Source organism: Osmerus eperlanus, chromosome 2 (assembly GCF_963692335.1).
Source record: "Osmerus eperlanus chromosome 2, fOsmEpe2.1, whole genome shotgun sequence".
Classification (NCBI taxonomy): domain Eukaryota; kingdom Metazoa; phylum Chordata; class Actinopteri; order Osmeriformes; family Osmeridae; genus Osmerus; species Osmerus eperlanus.
The window spans coordinates 7,814,046-7,838,077 of NC_085019.1; the positions used below are offsets into that span (position 1 = coordinate 7,814,046).

At 44.9% G+C, this 24,032-nt stretch overlaps 1 protein-coding gene across 2 annotated transcripts; it reads right to left on the bottom strand.

Moving 5' to 3' along the window:
* Positions 1 to 2: 2 nt before the first annotated feature.
* Positions 3 to 24,032, bottom strand: mrtfbb (myocardin related transcription factor Bb). Of its 2 annotated transcripts, XM_062450446.1 has the most exons (15): positions 23,885 to 24,032; positions 15,387 to 15,609; positions 9,228 to 9,293; positions 7,893 to 7,948; positions 7,690 to 7,765; positions 7,039 to 7,200; positions 6,630 to 6,808; positions 6,130 to 6,270; positions 4,914 to 5,161; positions 4,328 to 4,493; positions 3,244 to 4,164; positions 2,520 to 2,705; positions 2,294 to 2,425; positions 2,157 to 2,217; positions 3 to 2,069 (listed from the first exon to the last, which is right to left on the bottom strand). In XM_062450446.1, the coding sequence occupies exons 2-15, from the start codon at positions 15,526 to 15,528 to the stop codon at positions 1,600 to 1,602; spliced, it is 3,006 nt and encodes a 1,001-aa protein (XP_062306430.1). In that variant the 5' UTR covers positions 15,529 to 15,609; positions 23,885 to 24,032; the 3' UTR covers positions 3 to 1,599. The 2 variants fall into 2 exon arrangements, with proteins under 2 accessions (XP_062306430.1, XP_062306439.1); XM_062450455.1 differs by lacking the exons at positions 15,387 to 15,609; positions 23,885 to 24,032 and adding an exon at positions 12,171 to 12,923.

Consider the following 24,032-nt stretch of genomic DNA (forward strand, 5'->3'; position numbering starts at 1 on the left):
TCAACAGTCTATGGTACATTTTAATTGACACAATAAGGCTATATACACATTTCAATATGGAAAACACATTACCCAAACATTATGGCTATTTACAAGGGGATCTCACATCTGCTACATTTGTATAAAATGTATAACATACTTTATATACATAATATCTACACAATGTGCAAAACATAACATACTTACAATGCAGCACATGCTTCCTATACTGAGAAAGTCTCATTCAGATGGAAAACAATTTGAATGGGGAAATTAGGCATTGATGCTCAACTAGAAATACAGTGACAGGAGGAGGTCATTTTCAAAACGTTGTTGGTTATAAACTCAGTATTATTTGCATTTATATTTAAGTGCTTGGATTGTCATATTCATTGACATATGTTTTCTATCATTTGGGGTTTCTAAAAAATAATTTGAGTGTAGCAATCAATGTGTAAAATGCCTCTAGCATATACAAATATACAGTAAATGAAATCTTTGGCAAAGTAAGTCAATCATATTTGGCCAGTAGATGTCACTATGATCACATTTTTACAACATGAACTTGAGTCGTGAACATAATTTAAACTAACTGTGTTACCAATATAATCTCGGTCTAAGTTCAGTTAAATGGACTGTTCAAGCACTAATATTTTGAATTGGGTCATCCAATGTTTTGACATTAGGTCCCTCTAATTCTCTACATCAATGCGGGCTGGGAGCCACATGGAGATGCAGCTATGGCAACACATTTGGGCCACGGCACCATTTCTGGCAGCACTATGACATTGTCAAAACGCACATTTCTCCTATATCACATAAACCCCTCTTAAGTCTCATTCGGATTCTAAATTCTCATCTAAATCTAATAAGTAATCAGTTTGGATCAGACTTCCTATCTGGCAGAAGGTCAAAGTAAGTAGGTTACTAGGTTAACCTAAGTAAACCCTGTCTGATCACGTGTGCTGGAACTAAACTTGGTTGTCATCCATAGTGAGGTGTGATGTTAAATTTGTGGTTAAAAGCATAATGAAACATACAGTTCATCCATATTTGTACTGCCTTGCCCCCTATGAAGGCAACAGTGTAGGTGTAGTCATCTTCTCAAGTAATGCTGGCTAATTCCACATTTAAATATGTCAAGAATGATTGTTATACAGCTGCCGTATAGGGATGTGTGAAGCAGGTGGTCTCTAATGCCACTTCTGACTACTCCCCCCTCCAAAGATTTTTGTTGCAAAACATGTCCCCACAGGTATCTACATTCCTCGTTATGATTATGGAAAGAATGGTAAATTAGCACAAAGAAACAGTGGTCGGAGTGACAGTGGTAGAACCATTTTACTGTCTTTGACTGATTATTCCTCAAGATGTACTGAGGAAATTCAGTGGTCTTACTGCCTCACTACAGAGAGAGCCCATCTTCAAAGTGAGTGGGTCTTTATTAGGTACATACTGTACTTTTGTTGGAATTGGCGGTATTAAGGTCAGAGGGCAAGCAAACTCAGTCTAATGAGGAATGAGAACTGCTGGCTTTAGCAGTAAGACAGCACAGTGAAGTCTGGAGAACCTTGTACAACATAAAGCTCATAAGTGATCTCACAAGGAGACTCATGTCTCTCAGTCCCAGTGCAGCTGCAAGTCGTGGGAGTCCAGAAAATCAGAGGAGAAGACTCCTGAGGAAGCTGAGACGGGCATGGTAAGGTCCAGCCACTCCATGTTGTCCAGGTTGGTGTCCTGCAGGTGGTAGGAGGAGGGAGGTGTGGCGTCATTGAAGCCCAGCTCGTTGGTGTCCATGGGGGACTGTGGATTGTTGAGCAGCTGGCTGTGCAGTTCCTCCATCAACCTCAGAGTCCGTGGCTCTGCGCCCCCGGCCAGTGTGCAGTCTAAAAAGGCCTCAAGCTGGTTGTCTGTGGCCAGGGCCACCAGGCTGGATGGGGGGGACCGGGTGGGGCCAGGTGGCCGGGCCACATGGATCTGGGGTGGGGGACGGGACAGCACTGTGTTAATCGGTAGGGTGGTGACACTGGCTGTCACAGGAAGCAGCTTGTCCTGGAAGGGATGGTCCTGTCTGCTGAAGGGGGATATCTCTGTCAAAGAGAAGTAGACAAGAAGGGTTAAGAAACCAGATAATCATCTGCCGGTCAGCAACGAAAAAGATAAGGTATATTCCTAACCTCCACTTTCTATCAACACATCAAACAGGTCGTCCATGTGCTGGCTGGTTGCATTGGGAACCTGGAAGAACAAAAAACAGTTAGGGACTACCAGACTGTGTGGGTCACTGAGTATTGTAAATGATTTCATTTCTCACCTGAACAGCAGTCTGCATGCTGCGGGTCTGTTTGACTGCCTCCTCATAGCGGGGTGGGTCCTTACTCTTTGGAACATGGTTAATGAAGGTCTGCTGCTGCAGGATATAGGTTGGCTGGCAAGGAGAAGGAGTCTGGAAGACAGAAACAACATTGTCAACATATTCCGGCTCACATCAAAAACGATAATGCTAAGTTTACATGAATACCTGAACATCGTGTCACTACCTTTGTGGGCACGTTAGCGATCGCTTGGTTGGTCGAGGCCCTGGCAGGGGACCTGCTCCCTGGAGAGGAGTTGAGGAAACCTTGGGTCATGTCTGTCATGGCCTGACCTTGACGCTGGTTCTGGCCCTGGCCATGTGTTGGTCTGATCTGGAAACCTGAGCCTGAGGTGGTACATAGTGGGACTGTCTGTGAAGAAATGAGTAGCGGTCAGCGCTGCAGTGGTTCACATTCCCTCTGGGAGGACTCAACAACGGGTGGCACTGATGAACATTCCTGCCCGAAGTCATAGGAAGTGGTTGGTTGCCTTCTCTCTGGGAGGAATAAACAGGGTATCTTAGTGGACTACACATTCTCTCCAGGGACAAAACGCAAGGCGCGGGTTGTTGTAGTGGCATGTGTGTGCAGACAGTCTTCTGGAGAAAGTAGCCAGAGAGCTGTCTGCCTGGCCGTCACTCAGCACCTGCTCCAGTAACCCAAGCTAAGGGAGGCCGCCTTTGGATGTTATTACTTTAAAGAAAAAGCGAAGAGTATTATGATAGAAAGGTTAATAAGAAAGAAGTGTGGGGGGGGGGGGATATTTGATTCAGTCCATGACCATTCAATTAAATTGTGGTATTACAAAGTGAAATCATTTCATAACTGAGTTATCCTCAGGAGAAAACAGAGCCATGGGACACAGAGACAGCAGGTGTAGAAAAGCAGTCAATCTTCTCAAGGTTCTCACCTGCTCCATGGGCTGTGTCTGAGGCTGTTGATGAGTGGTGCTTTGTTGAGGTACTGATGCCTCGGTTTTCTGAAGCACCTGAGTCTGGATGAGGCCTGGAGATGCAGTTCTCATAGTGGTCTTGAGGGCTGGTTGTCTGACTGGCAATTTGATGCCATTGTTTGGGAGACGGATGTTGGTGGAGGAGGCCGGGAGGGAGACAGGCAGCAGGATCTGAGTTCCAGGCTGGGCCGCCAGCATGGTTTGAGGCTGTCTGGGGGCTGTCTGAGGTACCTGCTGCTGACTGAGGAAGAACTGGGGCATTGGAGCCGCGTGGAGCTGGGTTGCAGGCTCCTCTTGTTTCACCACAGCTGGCAGGGCTGGAAGGCTGCACACGGCAGCGCAGTTTGGGGAAGCTCTGCTCTCCTCTTTGACCCGGGCTGGTGGGCTAGGTTCTGGCTGCGAGGCCCCTTGGATCTTCTTCTCCACCTCCAGCTGCATCTTCAGCTCCTCCACCAATTTCTGCTCCCGCTCCAGCTTCCTGATCAACTCCTCGATCTGGCGCTCCTTCTCGTGCAGCCGCTGGTCCTTCTCGGATGTCCTGGTCTCCATGAAGCTGTCCTCCAGAGGGGCTCTGTGAGGGGAAGTTCCGGAGGAAGCAGGGCAGGCTGGGGAGAGAGTCCCTGGCATCCTAAAGCGACCGTCCACTGTCCCGGCCTCCTCCATGCCCAGGCTGGACACCTCTGAGGGCACAGGGGACACAGGCGGGGTGGAGCTCATGTTGTCTGGCTGGGGTGTCTCTGTGAGGGCGGTCACCTCCATGGTAGAGGCTGGCTGGGCGCTCCAGTTCTCCTGATAAGGCTTTAGCCTCTCGATCAGATCCGTCTTGGTGCCAGATACCGGCAGCCCTCTCAGTTTCAGCTCCATTTTCAGCTCTGCAACCTAAAGGTCACGGAATAAAGAATATTCTCAGTCATATCGTGACACACTATTATCACCTGTGTCTATCCATACAAAATACTTCTGTATTTTGTGGTCTGTTATACAGATGTGTTTCATATGAAGGTGACACACAGTGATGGTGATGGATGGCAAAGGGCATTACCTTCATTTCATCCAGGTTGGCAGGTAACTGGCCAGGCTTGCGGTTGGTCAGGGTCTGGTTTGGCCGCACAGTGGCGCCACTGGGAACAGACACCACAATGGGAGTGGACAGACCACTACCATTCAGGGCCACACTAGAGCAGCTGCTCTGGGCCTCATCCCCGGGCCTGTGGCAGCAAGACAAGGGAAAGAAGGAAGTATTTAGACGTGTGAGAAACAGTTTCCTGTATAATGGTCTGTCACAATCAACAGCTTCTGTGCAGGACAATGCAGACAGAAATATAACTTTGAACAATAAGAGGCTCAGAGGAAAACGGATTCGTAGGATTATCTCTCCGGGCGACAGGTGTTAGCTGTTGAAAATTGAAAATGTTCATATTTGCATACAACATCATTCAGAAAAGCCGATGTTTGCATTCACGGTATGGCCGATACACAATCGCTAAAACTAAGCCAAACTAAGCCCTGGCACAAAGTTATCAGTCTATAAAGATAAAGGCTGAGTACTTTATGTGGCCCTGACACTTTCCTATCTCTGGGTGTACAGTATGAAAGGAGTCTCTGTGTGTGTGTGGGGGGGAGCCTACTTGCGCAGAGCAGGTAGGATGGCCTGGTAGTTGTAGTGCTGCTGCTGTTGGCTGAGGATCTGCAGCTGGAGAAACTGCTGCTGCTGGTGAAGTAGGCGGGCGTAGGCCGAGTCCATGGGCGCCTCGTTGGGCTCCTGTTTCTGGTCGGGGGGGATGTACTGGTGGTACTTGAGCTTCTTCACGCGAGGCTTGGACTCTTTGTTCTTTTTGCTGCGGCTCTTGTCACTTGAAGTCTTAGGCTGGCTTTGCTGTACACAATCAAAACAATTGTAAAAGAAATATCAGTTAGATACGGGGGGGGCAGTTCAGACCTCAGCTGAGACATTGTGGAGGAAATGGGGCCATTTTTTGAAGAATTGAATGTCAGGTTCTAGAGTAAAGATGAACATGTAACCGTTTGCCAGTATTGTGTCACTTCTTAGGGAAGTGGAACCATTTCACAGTTTGAATTGAAGAGGTGGAGTATTGTTTTCTTTTTATTGTGAGGAATTGTGTGGCTCAGTGAAAAAGACAGGATGAGGAAATAGAGAGTGGAAAGGGATGTGATGTGACCCTTATTGTTTCACTACCTGGAAATTACAGGATACACATGAAAATGGCTCGGCATCTGAGAAATGGTTAGGGAGAGTGTACAAGTGCGTCATTTGACCTGAATTGATGAGAGCAAGTTAAGTAAATTCTCTGTATCCTTTAGGCCCTGCTGTTCTTTGAACTGTGTCTGACTTGGCTGAGCATTGCCTTTTAACTCACTCCTGAACTGAGTCTTTCAGTATGACAAAACAAAGCTCTACTGTCCTCCACTGACATTGTATGTCTGATTATATTCCTAAAGGAAGCTGCCTAAAACCCACAGCAGATCTGAGAGTCAAATATCAGGGGTGACTTTCATGTTTGGAGGGTATAAATAGTCTTTAGAGAAAGCTTGTTCAGCAAGTGTGGATCAGAAAGGCAAAGCATCTTTACTGTTTAAAAAATGTGCGTCTCAAATTATAATGACTTCCTTTAACCTTTGGAAATTGCTCGGTCATAACCTCTAGTGATAATAAACTTCAAAAAGTATTTGCTTAAGCACCTCACTGAACTGGTGTTACATAATCTTTATAGCTTCACACACACATTCTGTTAGAAGCCTTTCCCCAGACTCGAATGCTGTATTTCAGTCCTCAAAATATTGACTTGGCTTACCAAACTTTTTTTAATTACAATTGTAGCTCACCTTTATGAGGGTAGGCCCTGTTTTAGCAGGAGCGACAGAAGGGATTGGTTGAGGCACAGTTGTCAGTCGATTGTTTTGCTGCTCATTGGTGGAGGCAAAATTGAGGACATCTGGTGCGGACTGGGATGTAGGTGGACAGTACTGAGATAGAAAGATATAAACCACATGGCCACTTCAGTTAGGGGAGGAGGGATGAAAACCCCCTCCCACACAAATCCAGGGGGCCGTCAACTGGAAAAAAATACTTCACTCAGACAACAAAAGACGGATGGCTCTTTACACAAAAGAAAACCTCAAATGAAAGAAACATGTTTTGGCGAGCTATCATCCACAACAAATCAGCAAGTCAATCCATCCAAAAGTCATATAACAGCATTGAAAAAGAAATCCTCTAACCCCACAAAATCATAGAACTCATGCCATGTGTTATACAAGCGGAGGACAGATTGTTTCACCAAGCAGGATATTCCGGGTGTTTAGGCGTGGGCAGGGGGACCCACCTGCAGAGCGCAGCTGGTGGGAGGGGAGGTAGAGGGGGCCTCTGTCCCCCTGGGCTCCCTGGGGGAGGCGGAGGAGCTCTGGGACTCCTGACTGGCAGGTTGCTCGGGGGACAGGGTGTCACTGCTGTCCTCTTCAAAGTTGTACACATCTGGTGTCTTGGGGTGTTTCTCCTCACCATCTGCGGGGTCAACACCAACAAATCATCACAGCATGACTTATTAGTTCAAAGAACACAATAGGGGAAGCAATGGCTTCTTTTTTTCTCACGGCATGTCAAAGACATTTTATTTTGGTTTTGGTTTTCCAGGCTACAACATCCTGAAAAGGTTCGGGTTGACCTTTGTGGGTCAAAGGTAGCAACACGGTTCTATCCCTGGAGATAAAGGATGTTCTAAGAGTGTTCTCTACCGATGATGACCTCCTTGGCGCTGGAGTCAACCGGCAGGATGTTCTTCTCCACCAGCTCCATGGGTCCAGGCCGCTGGGCGATCTTCTCATTCAGGTCGTCAGCCAACCTGGCCCTCTTCAGCATCATCTGGGTGGCCTGCAGGGAGGGCTCTGCGTGGGTCTCTGCGGGACAGGCGGGGAAGACAGGGGATCTTCAGCGCTCTAACCAGCCACAGTGGTCAGGCTTCTCTGCTCTACGACCCCGGTGACTCACTGCGGAGAGTCCTGCAGAGTTGTGTAAACTACAAACCATTTGAAATGCCTTTCGTATGGTGAGATAAGGAGTTTACTCATCTCCCTGTGCAAAGTACCGGTCATCCGCACCCTTATCGCAAAGCTGACCAGGGCTGCGTTTCCCGAAAGCGGCGTAAGCCTAAGTTGATCGTAGAATCCATCGTACGACAAATCTTAGTTTTACGGGCCGTTCCCAAAGACACCGTAGCTAAAGCGTCTCTTGAAAATATCGTAGCCCTTGAAAGCGCATAGATTAGCCTACTCCTTACGAGCATGTTTGGGAAACGCACGTAAAAAATATCAATGGTTTCGTTATTTCGCTCGATCGTTGCTACGATCCATCGTTATCGGGAAGCGCAGCCCAGGCCGTGTGCTTACCTTGCAGGATGTGCATGCGGACCAGTTCAGAGCGTTGAGGCCTGCTGCGGATTTTGTGCTTCAAGAAGTTCTCAGTCTGTAAGAAAGAAAAGCGGCCCATGTCTTCACGGGTATTTGCATGACAGATGACCACAGGCCGGGTCTGTAGCTCAGTAAAGCCCAGTGGACAGCACAGTGGATGAGAGGAGTTGAGAGAGTCTCACCCTTGCCCTCTCCAGGCTGCGGATCTGCTCGTGAAAGACGGCGGGGGTTTTCAGGGCTGTGGGAAAGAAAACCAACGTCACCCAGTGAATGACCCCACCCAACTCGGCAATTGATTACAGATTACTGGTCATTATTGATTATTATTATTATTATCGTTGCCTTTTGTACAGTTTGGGAAGCAGAATAAAACCAACTATCTTGCATGATCAAATAAACTAAAAAGGGTTGAAACATCGAGAAAGAATACGGGTAGAGTGTGTGATATGGAAGAATGGGTGACTTATTTGATACTGCAACAGGAGAACAGAAATGCTGTTGTCCTTTTGCGAGTCGTGAGACACAGACAGAGACTTTGGCTGTGACACATTCATCCTGCCTTTGCCAAGGTCTGCTTACTCCGATTATTCACCTCTGCTAACAACACACGCAGTGTTTGCTTTAGACACACACACGCTAACCAGAGAGGGGGGGGGGGGCTCTAAGGAGTGTGTCAGAAGAGCAAAGCTAAACATTCCTGCTCGTCACCCAAACCCAACATACCTCCCCATAAGCCCTCTGTGTGGGAGAGCGGAACGCTTCACTCTGAGTGGCTCGGTAGGTTCCTACATTGGCCGTGTTGGGATAGCTCACAGTGGGGGTGACTGACCTCCAAGCGAAGGCCCAGTCGCTGACTCATGCAGCTCAGGGCAGCCTGACAAGAGCAAAGAGCCCAAGTGGAGGAGATCTCGGAGGCCTGAAAGTCCCAGTCCCGGGAGAGCCCTTTTGGCTCCAGCCGCTCCTCACGGCACTGAGGAGCGGCTGGTTGTGCCCAATGTGAATCCTCTGCAGGTTTAGCTCTCTTTTATTAGAAGTGCCTCAAGTATCACCCTACCCCCTGGAGGCAGACCCAGCAGAAGACGGTTAAATGAGGCTGCTCTACTTGACTCGACTTTCAGACTTTCAGGAGGTTATTCGATGAGAGCCATTCCTTTCGTCGTGAGCCTGACCACTGATCTATACCTCACTGTGAGTTTAGGTTTTCCGGCACTCTCAGAATTCATTCTCCAAACATCATACGCCGGTTGTGGTAGAGGGCGGTTAAGACGTCAGTGACAGAAGAATTCTGCTCCTACATGGTTATTACAATAACAGCAAATCAAACCAGACAGAGTTGGCATCCTTGAAACAATGTTTTTGTCATCACGGTTCGAATCGAAAGGCAGCTTCCTTCCTTTAAGAGTGGCTTTCATAACATGTTAGAAGTTAATGATTATACGTCAGACAGTTAAGCCTCCCTTAACTAGAGGGTAGAGCTCTACCCTGAGTGGTTGGAGGAACACAGCGACCATACTCACGTGGCATGATGCCCTGCTCCACCAGCTGCTCCCGGGTGCGCCTCTGCTGCAGGCGGAGCTGGAGGACTGTGAGAGAGCAGAGAACAAGAGGTCAGAGGTCAAACGCGCTATAACCTCCACTGACGACGACGGTGCCATTACGGCCTGTAAATCTGCTTCAACCCACCAAACTGTCATTACTACACACACAGGAACGTTAATGAATCTATCAACTAACTACAGCCAAACCCCCTCCAGGAAGTGCTGTGTCTCTGCCACAGACATCCTACTTGCTTCCTGTAAAATTGACGACTGACAGGATTACAACCTCTCCATTTACTGATAGGGCCCGTCTTTTGCTAAATGAACAAGATCGTTTCGCAAGATGTTTTACATCAAGTGCACGTCCTGAGCGAGTTAGGATTGGGACAGCGCAGAGGACTTATCTGAATGCAAATATGAAAGGTCAGAACAGAAAGCTACTTCAACTTGGTGAGCTAACATGGATAAGGAAGAAGATGTGTCTCTTTGACATATGGCTATGGAAGCTCTAGTCCAAAGTTTATGCGCAAGTCAGCTCAGAGCGGAGGAGGAATGATGTCATCCAAGAGGTGGATGAACCGTGTCTCTCTTCTAAGTGCCGCTCCATAAAAACGGAGATGCTTATAGTCTTGCTTTGGATGGGTAGAGCACTGATCCATTAAGCCCCTGCGACTTCAAAAGACAAAAATGCCTTGGTCAAGAAGTTAAAAGATGTTTGGTCTTGTGCACAAGCTTCAAATCCTTGGACTACACTCAGTGTTATTTTTCCATAATAATACACAGCAGTACGAGGCCAGTTTAAACATTGATAAACATGCGAGCGTGGACATGTTATTTCAGCAGAATAACACTGCTCCTCAGAGAAAATATTTGAAGAGGAAGGTGACGGGTGACGGGTGATGTGACGAACGACGTGCTTTCACGTGCTGAGTTTCTGCTGACATTTACTTGGGGAGGCCTGCTCCCTGGCTCCAGCTAGAGGGACTCCACGCACACACACACACACACACACACAATAACACGCCAAGGCTGACTACAGTCCCCCGGGACAGGCATTGCGACTGACCAGGCCTCTGTGACTCACTCCAGCAAAAATAAACGAGGGAGCTGTGAGAACAAGGCCTGGGAACCATGGAGTCTGGGGGTGGTGTGTATTTGTGGGGGAGGGGGGGGGGGATCCACAGCGTGATGAGGGGTCTCGGTCCCACTACCGGACAGACGAACACAGAGTCAGAAAGCTGAGGGGGTGGGTGGGGGCTGGGGCTGAGCCCGCACTCAAAGATCCCAAAAACTTTAACAGGCCCTCTGCTCTAGGGCTCAGAACAGAACACTGTGTTCTTCACTGCTATGTTTCCCATCACATATTTGTGCCACAGGGTCAGGGATATGACGAGCTTCTCAGGGATCCTTTGGTAAGATTGTGAAGAATGACCGTCGGTTGGTTTTGATACTCATATGCAGGCTGACATTCGTAAGAATGCTACAGGCAAGAAGATTTATGAGATGAATACTGCCCAGCATCAGGTCATGTGCTCTACCACTGTGGGACAACACCGGGGTTTATCTAGACATCCAGGTGGCAGGGAAGCCCATTCCTGAGGCCCTCCTCGCATTTATTTAGCCAATGTCGATCCTGCTATTTTAGGTGAACCCTGGCTAACCTTTGCGTGATGCAAGCCCCCTTCAACTCCCCAGCTCTCCAGCAGAGCATAAACAGAAGTCCTTCTGAAACGCAGAGCGCATGCTTCTCTCAAATCCTTGTCTCCTGATCCGACCCTCTAATCCCCTACCCATGCTCCTCCCAATAAAACTCTTCTCTCCACCTTTCTGACCTTTCTCTCAGAACAAATCATTGGTTTTGCTGTTCCTCCTGATCCCTGATTGGACCGACAAAACATACACTGTTTGATAAACAGTCTGACTGTAACATAGGCTCTGTTCGACATGACTGAGGAGAATGCTATTCCATGCTGCAGCAGGGCAGATCCATGCAGCTGTCGAAGCCAACATACTTGTTTGAGTCTGCTTTCATTCACATTCCACACAGGTGGGGAATTATGCAGAGGCACTGCATCAAAAACTTCTCAGCCCATCTAAAAACATCACATGAATGGGAGGAACGGATCACTTCACCAGTCATAATAAAAGTTGACAACTCTCCTTCGTTGTTGAACAACGCATCATTGATAATCCATGGCACTGTCGAGAACGGTGTTGTCAAGATATGATGGGGGGGGGGGGGGGGAACGGCATATGAAGATCATGAAGAGAATCTTAACCTACAACATTTCCTGGCTCTATACGTCATTTAATCATGGCCAGGTCTATTTGTCAATGACAGCCTTCAAAGGTGACATCTGTTTAGCTGGAAGCCTGAGGGCAACAAAGTGACATGGCAGTTCCTTATTATCAGACGTCAATCAGCACAATCCTGGGTGACACACAACTCCTCCTGCAGATAGACTCAGGGGGACTTCCATCCATCAGATAACAACAAGCTTTCAAACTAGTACTACCGTTTCCACTGCTTTGGTCTCCTTGGAAACCGTGGACAGTTTACAGTTTAAGTATAGGTGCCGGCCCTTCACACCTCAGTTCACTCAGTTCAATCCTACATCCCTCTGGCTGATAAAACACTATTCTAAAAAGCACATCCCTGCAGCACGTCTTCTCAGTGAGGACTGACCAACATATTTGACCTCACACAGATCTGTGCTCCAGTTTGCTTCAACCGGCAACAGTACTGCATTAGAGCACAGTACATTTCTACACAAAAGACAGTCGAAGAGACTATCATACCTCGGACAAAGGCTGGCAGGTTGATCGGACGGATTCTGACTTGACACCAAGGTAGCAAAAATATTTCGACAAGCTATCAGCAAGACAGAGAGAGAAAGAGAGAACAACTGAATTTGAATTTACCCCTGCACACAACGGGGGTTTCCACATCAAGGCAGGCCATGGAAGTGAGAGACGGGTCGCTGAGCGGCCGAGTCTGGAGTCCCATGGGTTGATGAGGGCAGTGAGGAACGATGAGGAGCAGGGAGGTTTAGTGGGTGAAGCCCCAGCGAGAAGCATACGAGATCTGGTTCTCCCAGGCGTCCACAGTCCCTCCCCTCGCTCACTCTGTCTGTCTCTCAGTCGGTCTCCGTGGAGTGAGAGTGTGTGTTCTCCTCACGCTGCTTCTCAGCCAGTGAGAGTCAGGAGGAGGGAACACAGGCTGCTATTGTTAACCCTCGCTGGGCCAGTCTGCTCTCTGCACTTTAGGCAGCGTACAATGATCCAGGCAATCATTTTCGCACACACACACACACAACCTTTTCATAAGGTGTTTGCCCTTCACAGTAAAACAGTACCATTAACCAGCCAGAGCAACCCCCAAAAAACAACAACAGTTATTCATTAAAACACCTCTTTTTAAGCCTTGGAAAAATGTCTACAGACCACCGAAATACTTACTGTAGAAAGACCTTCTTTGTCAAAAATTCCTTTCACCAATTCCACCAAAACAAACAATAGCTAACATTAAGTCTGAAAAAGGTCCATGTTTAGTTTTTCAAAACATTTTGTCACTGGATAAAAATTATCCAAAACAAACTATAGGGTCCACTGGGGTGTAAATGTTTATATCAGTCACTTTTTCCAGTTTTAAAGAATGTATTTCTGACATTTCAGCACTTTTATGATTGTTATCATTTAAAAGTTATGTTTTTCAGAGAAACATTACGCCAATATTATTTTATCTGTAGCTCTAACCATGTTTGCTGCAAGCTTTGCTGTCAGAGTCTCCAGTTGTGTACTAATATTGATTTAGGGGGAAATAACAAACAAGTCGAGGTGCAAACTAAAGAAATTAGATCACTATTCAATACAAGATAAGGTTGTATCCAACCCAACCACCCTTGTCAACTGTATTTTCTAGAAAATCATGTTCCACTGACAAAATAAACCAAACCGGTAAGAAACCTTTTCCAGAGGACACAAACTTAAGAACTAAAATATGTGAGTTTTCCAGCTAGTCAAAATAGATACAGGAGCAGTAGTCTAGATCTGCTCAATACAGGGTTAGAGATCAACCAGTTCCTGCTGGCATGCTAAACCAACGTCCATGTGAACCAAACATCCAAACACCATAAAATCACAAAACCGTTATAAAACAAAACAAATATCTGTGGTTGGCCACCAACATGCAATCGATCTGCTGGGGTAAAGTTGACAAGTGAAAGGAACCCACGTTTTCAAATAGATTAGGACTTCTGCTTCAAGGCGAGCAAGTAGCTTTAGAAAAGCACAACTAATCCTAGCCTAGCCACTGTTGTGAGGGTGAAGCCACAGGGGTCTTCCTCTAGGGGAGACAGGAAGTAGCGTGTCCTCCAGACGCTGCAGTGCGCGTGCCTGGGAGTGTCAACTACTGCAGAGGAAGACAGGCTCCACCGGGAGGGGCTGATGGGAGAGCGGGGCTGAGTATTGATGTGTCTGCAGACCAGGGCAGGAAGAAAGAAGCAATCAATCGAGTGGTAAAGGGCTCGGGTCACTCTTCTGCAACAGATCTTTTCCACTGTGGCTTGCTCGTTCTCCCTACGTCAAGTGTCTCTTCGTACGAACATTGTGTACAGAGTCAAACTAAGAACAATGAAAGAGCTATAGTGCCTCTCCATCGATGTAAACAATGTTTGAAACACCCATATCGCATCTAGCTAATGTAAGCTATTTGGAAATTATTTATTAAACATTAACCTGAGAACACAAACACCGGATTCCTGTTTGGCTGTGATGATAAAGCAGACTGAGTCATGGGCTGAATCGTATCAGGGAGGAAGCATGGTGGGCTGGGATGGTGAGGGGCATGTTGTGTGATCACACAGAGACTGGGACATAAAACCTCAAACATGACATTAACAAGCTGTAAATGGCGGTCTCTTGGGCAGGGATGACCTGTGGGAACACACAGTACTGCATTCCCCATCTCTCTGGCCTCCTCATGGGACTCTGGGAAAAATGTCCTTGTGCCACTCAATGTGGGTGAATGCCAGCTATGCCCACCAGACATGCCCTGGCACACCCCCTCACCTTAGTTCACATTCCAGGGAGAAATTTCCAGACAGGGTTTTTTTTTGGGTGAGCTTGTGACATCCAAAAAGCTCTGTGATAGGAGTAGCAGATGATGATCAGGAAGAGAATGGCCAAATGCCACAGATAACACATCGCACAATACCTTTTTATGAATGGTGGCTGAAAGTTGAACAGCAGGCATCACATAATATGTGACGTCCCCTAAATCAAATGACATAGGATCCTATCCTAATGATATGCTTCAAAGTGGACTTGTAAAAGCTGTTTATCGACAGCTGCTGAAACAACAAACTAAATACTTAGTGCCTAAGAGCAAGACTTTGGATCTTTAGGGACGGTTAAATCTGTGATTATGCGCTGGCTCCCAAATGCAATTCCAGTGTAATTCCCCTCTTCTCTCCACAAACAATTCTTTGGAGAGAGTTTGTTTTCTCAGTGTCAAGGCAGGCCTGCTGTTGAAAAGATGCCACACTGCTGTGAGCAGAGTGTTCTTGGACGCTGGTTCATGAAGGGGACTGCAACTGATGAAGAAAGTGTTTTGTCCGTCTCTTCATAAACGGAGTGACTAAGTTCAGTTGAGTTCTGGATTTTAATAAGTATTATCAATCTGCAGATTGGGAGAGAAAACCAGACCTCTGACAATAAATGACCACACAACACCAGGCTTAGGTCTCAATCATGTCTCTCTCAGCTCTGAAAGCCGGAGGACCATCTTTTATAGGGCACAGGAATGTAAACATAGATAGTGACAGTCAGGCTGTAATGACGTTACAACAGTCTCAGAGGAAGAGATTCACAGCTCCCAACACATGACCACTCAGACTAGAGAGATCATAGTTGGCGCTCTCCTTGTAGTCATGACCAAGGACGTTTACCCAGTACTTTCTCCTGATCACGAACATCTATTAACCCTGACACATAGACACCATCTACTCTTATTAATAGCAAGCTTACATGAGAACATACTAACTAGTATCCAATGACTAGTTATATTGATTAGTGAATAATGTAAGCACACAGGAAATCCCAATTTCTTCCACACAACGGTCTGGCGGGTCCGCTCACCGTTCTTGCGCTCCACCAGGGGCGGCAGGGTCTGGCTGCTGGGCTGCAGCGACAGCACCTCCAGCTCGTGGGTGACGGCCTCGCTGCGGGGACTAGGGGCGCCGGGACACCCATCCCTTCCCAGAATCCCCTGGGGCTCCATGTGTCCTCAGGAGGAGGAGCTAGGGTCTCCTGAAAACCAGCGAGGGACAATAGTTGATTTGCAGAGGGCTTGGTGTGGATTCTGCAAAGAGGGGGAAAATGCATTTATTATTACACATCATGGAGACTAGTGTGAAGAGCTGAACAATACGGCTTAATATTCAGTTAATCTGAGGCATCCGGTATCAATACAGTTTAAGATTAAACCACCCCAGTCTTCAATTTTTTCAGTTGGAGCCATTTGGTTTATCAGTCATATTCCATCTCTCTATAAATCTAAAATGTTATTTACACAAAGCAAATCTGCTGGCTGTTTCATAACCAAACAGCTATTTCGGTTGCAGCTTTGTTACCTCAGATGAACCTCAGTAGCCAGTCTCCTCAGAGAACAGGAGGAATAATCTGTGCATTGACAGACACCTTTCTATCCATAGTGCTGACATTTACATCTACCATCTGCTCAAGGTCTCGGCAGAGACAGTTCTTGTTTGATGCAGTCAGACTTCTCATTAGAATCACCCTGTGGTGCAGTTACTGTACAGTAAATTATAGTTCTTTCCTCATGCTGCAGTCCACATGCTCTCAACCTTAACCGTAACCCAAGAATTCCAAGGCACGCCATCCAACTCAAGTAAGTATACTGTTCAAGCACCTCTCCTTCCTCCATTTCATTTGAGAAAAAAGCTGAAATACCTCAGTGTTTTTCCTGGCGAGCTATGACACAATCACACTGGCTTTTTACCAAACCTCCATACATCCCATCTCTATGCATAAACCAGACATATATGTGAAACCTTACAGTACATTGTGTATACATGTCTTTATATGGTTCTCATCCCAGGCTTGAAGTGGCAGTGTAGACAGAGCACAGAGTGTAGCTATTCCACATCCAATAGAGACCGAGAATACAGGAGCAGAGAGGTCTAAATCCCAATAAATGGATTTCAGGCGGTTGCTTTACTCCTCTAAAGTCATCACTCTGGAAACCTGTCGTTTGGAGCCAGAGACAAGGCTTAGGACACTCCTGAGTTCCAAGCAACGTGTTAAAAGACTGTCTTTGTTTCCTGCTACTGCTGAAGCTGAACTGGCGGGCATCCTATGGAGGACTGGCAGACTTGGCTGGACACAGACAATAATGGTATTCTGAGCATCATCCTGTCCTCTCAGCGTGTGCACAACTCCTCATGAGTCAGCTGTTAAACGCATCACCTTGGATTATTCGAGCCCTTTCTAGACAACACAGTCTGATTTTTCATCCCTAATTCACCACACGGCACAAAATATCTTTCCGACCTAAATCCTGTGGCACAGGGGTACAGTCTGTAGAGCAGGGGAGGTTGAATGTTTATACACCTTCGAATTATTGTGTCCTATCATGTAATACCAATCAATGAACTATCTGTTCTTAGAGTAACCTAGAGTGGGCAACATCTCCGTCTCGAATATAACTTCTGTGTCACAGTGCTAACCATCTCTCAGACTAGGGGACTATCCCTCCTCAGATTCAGAGTCTCTCTCATGGGTTCCACCCCCCACCAGAGTGGTATGGGACCAGTAGCTGTGCTGCTCCAAAGAACCAGCTGTGTTGCATGGTTCTGGGCCAAGTAAAAGCTGAATATGGGAACTGATGTTGAAATTATCTATGAGTACCCATAGTTGTGTTGCAGTCATTAGGAGTGCCCGATAAGAATTCAACACAATGTAAAACACAGCCCATGGCTGCGATTCGGACGCACAAGGCACATTACTAAAACACTCTGATCTGCCACGTGGTGTACTTTATGTTGTAAGTCAGAAGGTTCTTTGCAGTTAAAAGGGAGTCCGAACATGATCCCTTGAATATCAGCCAAGACTAATGTCCACTCTCAGCGTCCTGTTTATCTTCAATCAATGGCGATCTGATGGCTTCTTAGTTTACACTGTTCGATTCCAGTACACTGCATTAGGGATTTTTTATGATTTTTCATTAGGGTTTACAACCCCAGCCCTGCAGACCGTACAGTCCTGCCCATCACTGGAGCTGCTCCAGTTGGCCAAACACACCAGTCTTATCAGAGACGCATGTATAGAGATAAAAGTCTCCAGGCTCTCCAGACTCCAGTTCCATTATTAGCACTGTAGTACATCCTTTTACAACCTCTATGTGACCAAAAAAAAGCACACATGCTGATTTTGGCATTCAAACACCATTCTGCACATTGTTTTGCCTACGATTACATCCTGATTGGTGTTGATGTTCCTTTAAGCAGAGTATTTTTCATCTTGCACACTGTAACAAGTTGTTCCTGTCTGCTGTGTTCCTTCTAAACTGATCTTTCACAAGGCAACTTCCCAACTTTCGTTCCAAAGAGAATGCATTTTCACATCAAAGTCTCTCTAGTATTAAAAAGCATGTGTGGCTTGTAAAAAAAGTGGAACTGGAATACTACAGAACTCTTCTCAGGTTACTTTGCACAAAGCACGATATCAAGATCAAACTCAGTTTTGTAACTAATATGATCAGTTTAGCTCCTTCGTCATAAGAAGATCAACAGAGCAGGTAGCCAGCAATAACATAGCAGAAAATTGTTATGAGCCATTCAGGCTGTTTTAAGACCACATCTTGCAGAAGATAGCCTCTCTCATACTGAGAACAAACAATTGAGAGTCCTCCTGTTGGAATTGTACTGGTCTCTTTAACCAGATTCAGGTGCACTGTGGGAGATACCTTTACCTCACTGTGGTGTTTTTTGATCCCTGGAGGATTTGAATAGGGGCCGATTCTGGATGAATCCCACGGGAGGTCTGGCTCAGACATTACATTTAATCTGTACCCACATGTGAATATAGTTAGGTCCTTCAACAGTACTAAACCCATTTATGGGCTGATCTCACCTAAAATTTTGAACTGAACTAAAATGACACAAGCTTGGCTATTAAACTATCTGGCAAACGGGACTAAACAAGATAAATGTCAAGTTGGATTCAAATGTTGACTGCTCAAGACTGATGATTTTCAATTTGGCACTAGTGAGAGTCAGAGTGTCAGGTTGAGGTTTTGGGTGATTGATTCCAGAGTCATAAAACATTCAGATTACAAACTCTTGGCTTATAGTGCTATTTTCATTATTGAGAGGTTTGTTTCTTGGCACAGTTTGACCCAACCAGCAGACAAAGTGTCACCTTTCGCAAGGAGATACGATCCAGCCAGGCCAGGTCTCTGGTAGAAGAAAACAACATGAAAGTCCTTTGTGTAGATTTGACACAAAGACAGGCGCAAATCACGACAATCATGAATAACAATACAATTTTACACTCATAATGTAAAAGTATTGATGTTTATGACCAAGGGGAGCAAACAATGACTCCCAGGGTCTCCCTGACACCCACCAACCTCCCATCGCTAGCCATCTCATAAGGAGCTCTGCTAGGCTCTCCACAGTTCAGTGCAGATGGTGGGAAAGCCAGGATGAAATCCCTACAGGCCTCACAGCTCACTTTGAAGCAGTGCTACATACAGTCCAGCTGCCAAGAATAGTCAATAAAAAGGCCTGGCTATGGCAGTGTCGGCCATATCATTATTGACAGCGATCATAGAAACACTCCAACACAGATGTATGCACTTGAGTTAATGTTTCTGGTGTCTTGGTGCAACTTGGAGATGGCCAATTTGGATAATCGTGTAGACTATTGAATCATTTTATAAAATGTAGGTTCAAGAAAGATCAACTATAGAGATGCATGAAACATAACCTTTTCTGTTGTTTTGTTTTCTTTCAAAACCTCATTAAGGGAATAGAACAACATCAGTAGATGGCGCTCCAGTGCATTTACAAAAGTGCGTCACTTCCTCACTGATGATGCTGTTGGAAACCATTATCTTGTTTTCAAGAATGTTGTTGTCCTTCCTCTGGGGCTTTCTATATTTTCTCTAGAAAGACTGATGGTAGGAAAAGAGAGCTTGTGTCACCATTGCCATTCCCGTAATGTAGTGTAACTATTTTGTAACACAGCTTTTATATATTTGGATTGGAATGGATTGGAGGGTAATAAGTGAAATATATTGCCCATTAAATCAATTTTATACCCTTAACTTTCGTAAAGTAACTTTCCAAATCTCAATACCAGCTTAGCCCCATGCCTGTAGCCTAACCTCAGGCACTGGATCAGGGCTTACCTGATGGAGAGGGATCCATGTAAGGACTAACTAAGTCATGATGTGCTTAGATTAAAAACAAAAGATAACCAACGCAAAATTCAACTCTAAATGTTTGTACTACTAAACAATGTATATTATTTGCTCCCAGGAAGGATATTAATTGGAAAGGAAAGTGCCACCAAAACAAAATAACTATTCACTATTACATATATCCACATGTAACCTTTACATAATACTGTATACCGCATGTCTTGTTAAATGTAAATATGCTCCAGGCTAAGAAATTACAAACTTGACAAGCTCATTGCAAATCATGGTTGCTCTGGAAACAGTAATTGGCCTGCACAGCATTAGCTAGGCCAGGTATTTATAGATGAGGGTCTCTTCACTGAAGAGGCCGTCCTGAGATATGGAAAACAGGCACACTGCATCATTCTAATTAATTACCCAAAATTCCCCATTTGGGCAATTTGCCCATCACTTTTGCCAGTGATTAAACAGCAAACACTTTGGAATGAATGTGTACAATGTATCTGAATTATTGTCTTTTACCGTACGGATCAGTTCCCCTGAACCTGATTAGTCTCACCTGTCAGAGAATAATGATCTACTTCCACTCCTGGCCCTGTGGCGGTATAAAACCTGTTATAGATTCTATCACCTCAGAATGTTCTGGATGCCAGTACCCCTCTCACACACCCACTAACTGGAACTTTAGGCATGACATCATTTACAGGCAAACGCAATATTCATTTATCTCCCCAAAGCAGATGGAATGAGTCAGATGGCATAGTGATCACATTTCCCCTCGGAGAATGACAAATGATAGATGACAGACAAAACATGTTGGGACACAAGCTGCCAGTATGACATCAGCAATCTAGTTTCCGATATAGATACAAAGGTGAAGAATACTACAGGTGCTTCGTAAAGATGAGATTTTCCAATACTTTTTTTTTTTAAACATGCCTGAGCAGTTTCATGCCGCATCTTGAACAGACAAAGGTACCTATCTTGTTTATAACCTTTCAGATCTATCCAAGGAAACACAGACAGGCTCATTTGGATCTTGAAGGTATGAACAGAGACCCAATGGTATCATTTATCACTTCTGAGATAAAATAAAATGAGCTACAAATATTACCTATAGAATGCTCTCTGCCTCATCCTATAGGCCTAAATGGAAAGTGGAGAGAGAACAGAGGAACCAGCTTGCAGCTTCCAACTGAATTCCGGACAAGTCAAGCAACACTGACTGCACCATACAGTTTATTTCTGTTTATATTTGATGATTAGACTACACACCAAGCAACGCTTCCTTTCTGTTGCACAGGCCACAACAATAACAAATGAGAAATTATTAGAAAAGAAATAAATCATGAAACACAATGAAATCCTACAAATATACGACATATTAGAGATGTCATAAAGGATAACTAAAGATATCCCTGGTAAGCCAGTGGAGGTCAGCTGAAGAGCTCAAAATAGCTGACAGTACTGGCCAGAATAAGCAGCCGGAGAAAAACAAAACTTGTCCTTTTCATATGTGTCTCAGAGCATGTCTCATCATATCACAACGCACAGAAAAAAGAAAGAAAACACACTAAGTCTGTTGCAGCTGAGAGGGGGAGGGGTAATTCCTCTACACATCCCCCCGCCCACCAAATTCCCTCATTCCAACCACTGTAACTTTCCCATAAGTCTAACACATTCTCCAGTGGCCATTCCTAACAACTTCACACATGGTGTGTGACCCTCCCACTTCCCCTATGGGTCTGGGCCTCGCCGCATTGAACTCATCAGGGGTCAATGGAGGAGGGGGCAACCTGACCGCAGACAGAAATAGCCTCCCAGCCGGCCAACTGGCATGCTGGAACTCATTGTGTGGGTCTGAGGGCAGAGGGAGGATCTGTTTTGGTCTACTATCACAGTGGACAGTGCGAGACCTCTGTTCACCAGGTGGCTGCTTTCCATGAAAAACATGGGACAGCTGTATTGTACAGCGATGTTAACACAACCTTAGAAACACAAACAATATTAATCAGTAGACTACTTCCCAGAACACCAATTATAAACCAATAGCTTTCATGGTACCATCAAATCAAGGTGGTAACATGAAGGCAATATACAAACAGTGATACACCCTCTCTGTAATCTAATATACCAATGCTTATGGAGTAACATCAGGGCTAACTCCAGTAAGAAGTCGTTCATGGAGGATCTGCTCTGTGGTTTAACTCAGTCACAGGCTTCTTGTCCTGATGTCTTAGGAGAGAGCATGGACTTTTTGTTCATCACAACACACCCCTAAATTGTAATAATACATTCAAGCAATTCCACTGAATGGAAACATAGGCCTGGTGTTGTCAACGGGGAAACCTTTCAAAAGAATTATAGCTCAGAAGGTGTGTGAACGTTGTTTACAGAATTCACTGGGCCAAGAGTAACAGGGGACAAATGTTTATGTCATGACTTGAATGTATCTGAATCATACTCACAAAAAAAAAACATGTGTCTCTAATTCAACTCCTATGGAGTAGATATACTGTTCTGCTATATACACTTCAATGTCTCCAGAAAAGATTAGGAATAACATTTGTTCACAGAAATAATAGGTAACAATAACAGTGTAAGCACAGCCCCCAACTTCAGACAGCACAGTGGGCTGAGAACACAGAGTCCAGATCCCCAGGGACCTATGCAGTCTCACACTCACTATAAATATCCAGGCAACATTCTGGGTTCCAAGCCCTGCTATGTCAAAGCACAGCTGGCCTGCGTTCCCTCACTGTAAAACACCCACAGTTGACTCACTGATGGACATAAATAAGTCAAGTGAAACTATAGTGAATGATATCAGTTAAGTAAAAATATACCACAGCACTTTTCATCATAACTGTCCATTCAGGCCTATGTGTAAAAATGTAACAATACATGGTCACTGCGGTTACTGTAATAATATTGTGTTTCTTTGAGTTGCAGTGACAAGTAGGCTATACACAGGGTGGCGAATAAACATTCTAGGATACACAACCGCTAAACACCTTTTAAACTCAACACAGTTGTCATACATTAAACAGACCCTTTAAACTCCACAGTGACAGTTTGTGTTGGAGGTGTTGGCCATTTTGGAGGTGTGAAAAAGATAGCGGTCAAACATATATATATTTTTTTTTATAGGTGCAAGTAATAGAACTTAATCCCTCAAAATGATGCATAATACATCATTGTTAGTAACAGTAGACAAAGGCAAAACCATCTCTTCAAAAACAACCAAAATATATAAGGTGCAAAACGCTGCAACTCACAACTCACAATCAAAAAGTTATTTTATCTCACTCCCTGAGGCCGTCTCTTGAGATACAAAAAATTATTTTCGCTCCATTCATTGGCTGTCATCCCTTAGGAACTGATTTACTTCCTGTTTCAACTCTGGGAAACAGTTAAAATGCCCTGATTACAGACATTTCCTTTCTTCATCATTCACAGGGATGGCTTAGATGGATGCAGTATTTACTCAGGCCTGCAGCAGAGAACACTAGCAGGACATGGGTTCCCACCAACAGCTGGATGCATGTACACCCTGCTGGTGTCAAAGGTTGCTAGCAATCTTGTGCAGTTATGTTTCCCTAATGAGACACATCATAGTGTTGATGGTATTTATGAACAAAATGTATTCGTTTCTATACAGTGCCATTTTTATTACAGAGAACTGGTCATTTTTAGACAGGTATATGTTTACATCTTTTTATTTGTCTCATTGTTAACTGAATTGCCACTATACCAGTCAATAATGTAAAAAGGCAAGTACTTGTACATTACTGGTTTCTGTAATATTCTATTCAATGACACTTAAATTGTGATGGAAAATATATTTATTACAGTCATGTTGTCTGATATTTTGATAATACATGCAAACGAGTATCATTATAAAAAGTATAAATTTTCATACAGAATATTTAAACATTTTTTTTAGAACATAAGCAAACAAATGACCTGACACCGTTTTATATTAATTTGCAGAACTGTCTCCACGACACCATCTGAGTTTATGGCAGTTCTAATTTGTCAGCTAACTAAGTGATAAAGTTGCTACATCTTTCTACGAGCTTTTGTATTTTAGGAAAAACTATTTAAAGAGAGAGAGAGACAAACAGCAAATCTTACCACCACTACCCCTTAACGTCCTTTGGTTATGAATGCACACAAAATTACTCACGTCTGTTTGGAGAGAAGAATTGATAAACAAGTGTTTTGTTTTCCCCTTTTGTTAGTGAAGTTGTCGGTCTTCGAAAAAGATGGCCGATCCCTACTGGACTGGACTCATGATGTAATGATAATCTTAACCCTTTGATGTAAACACGGAG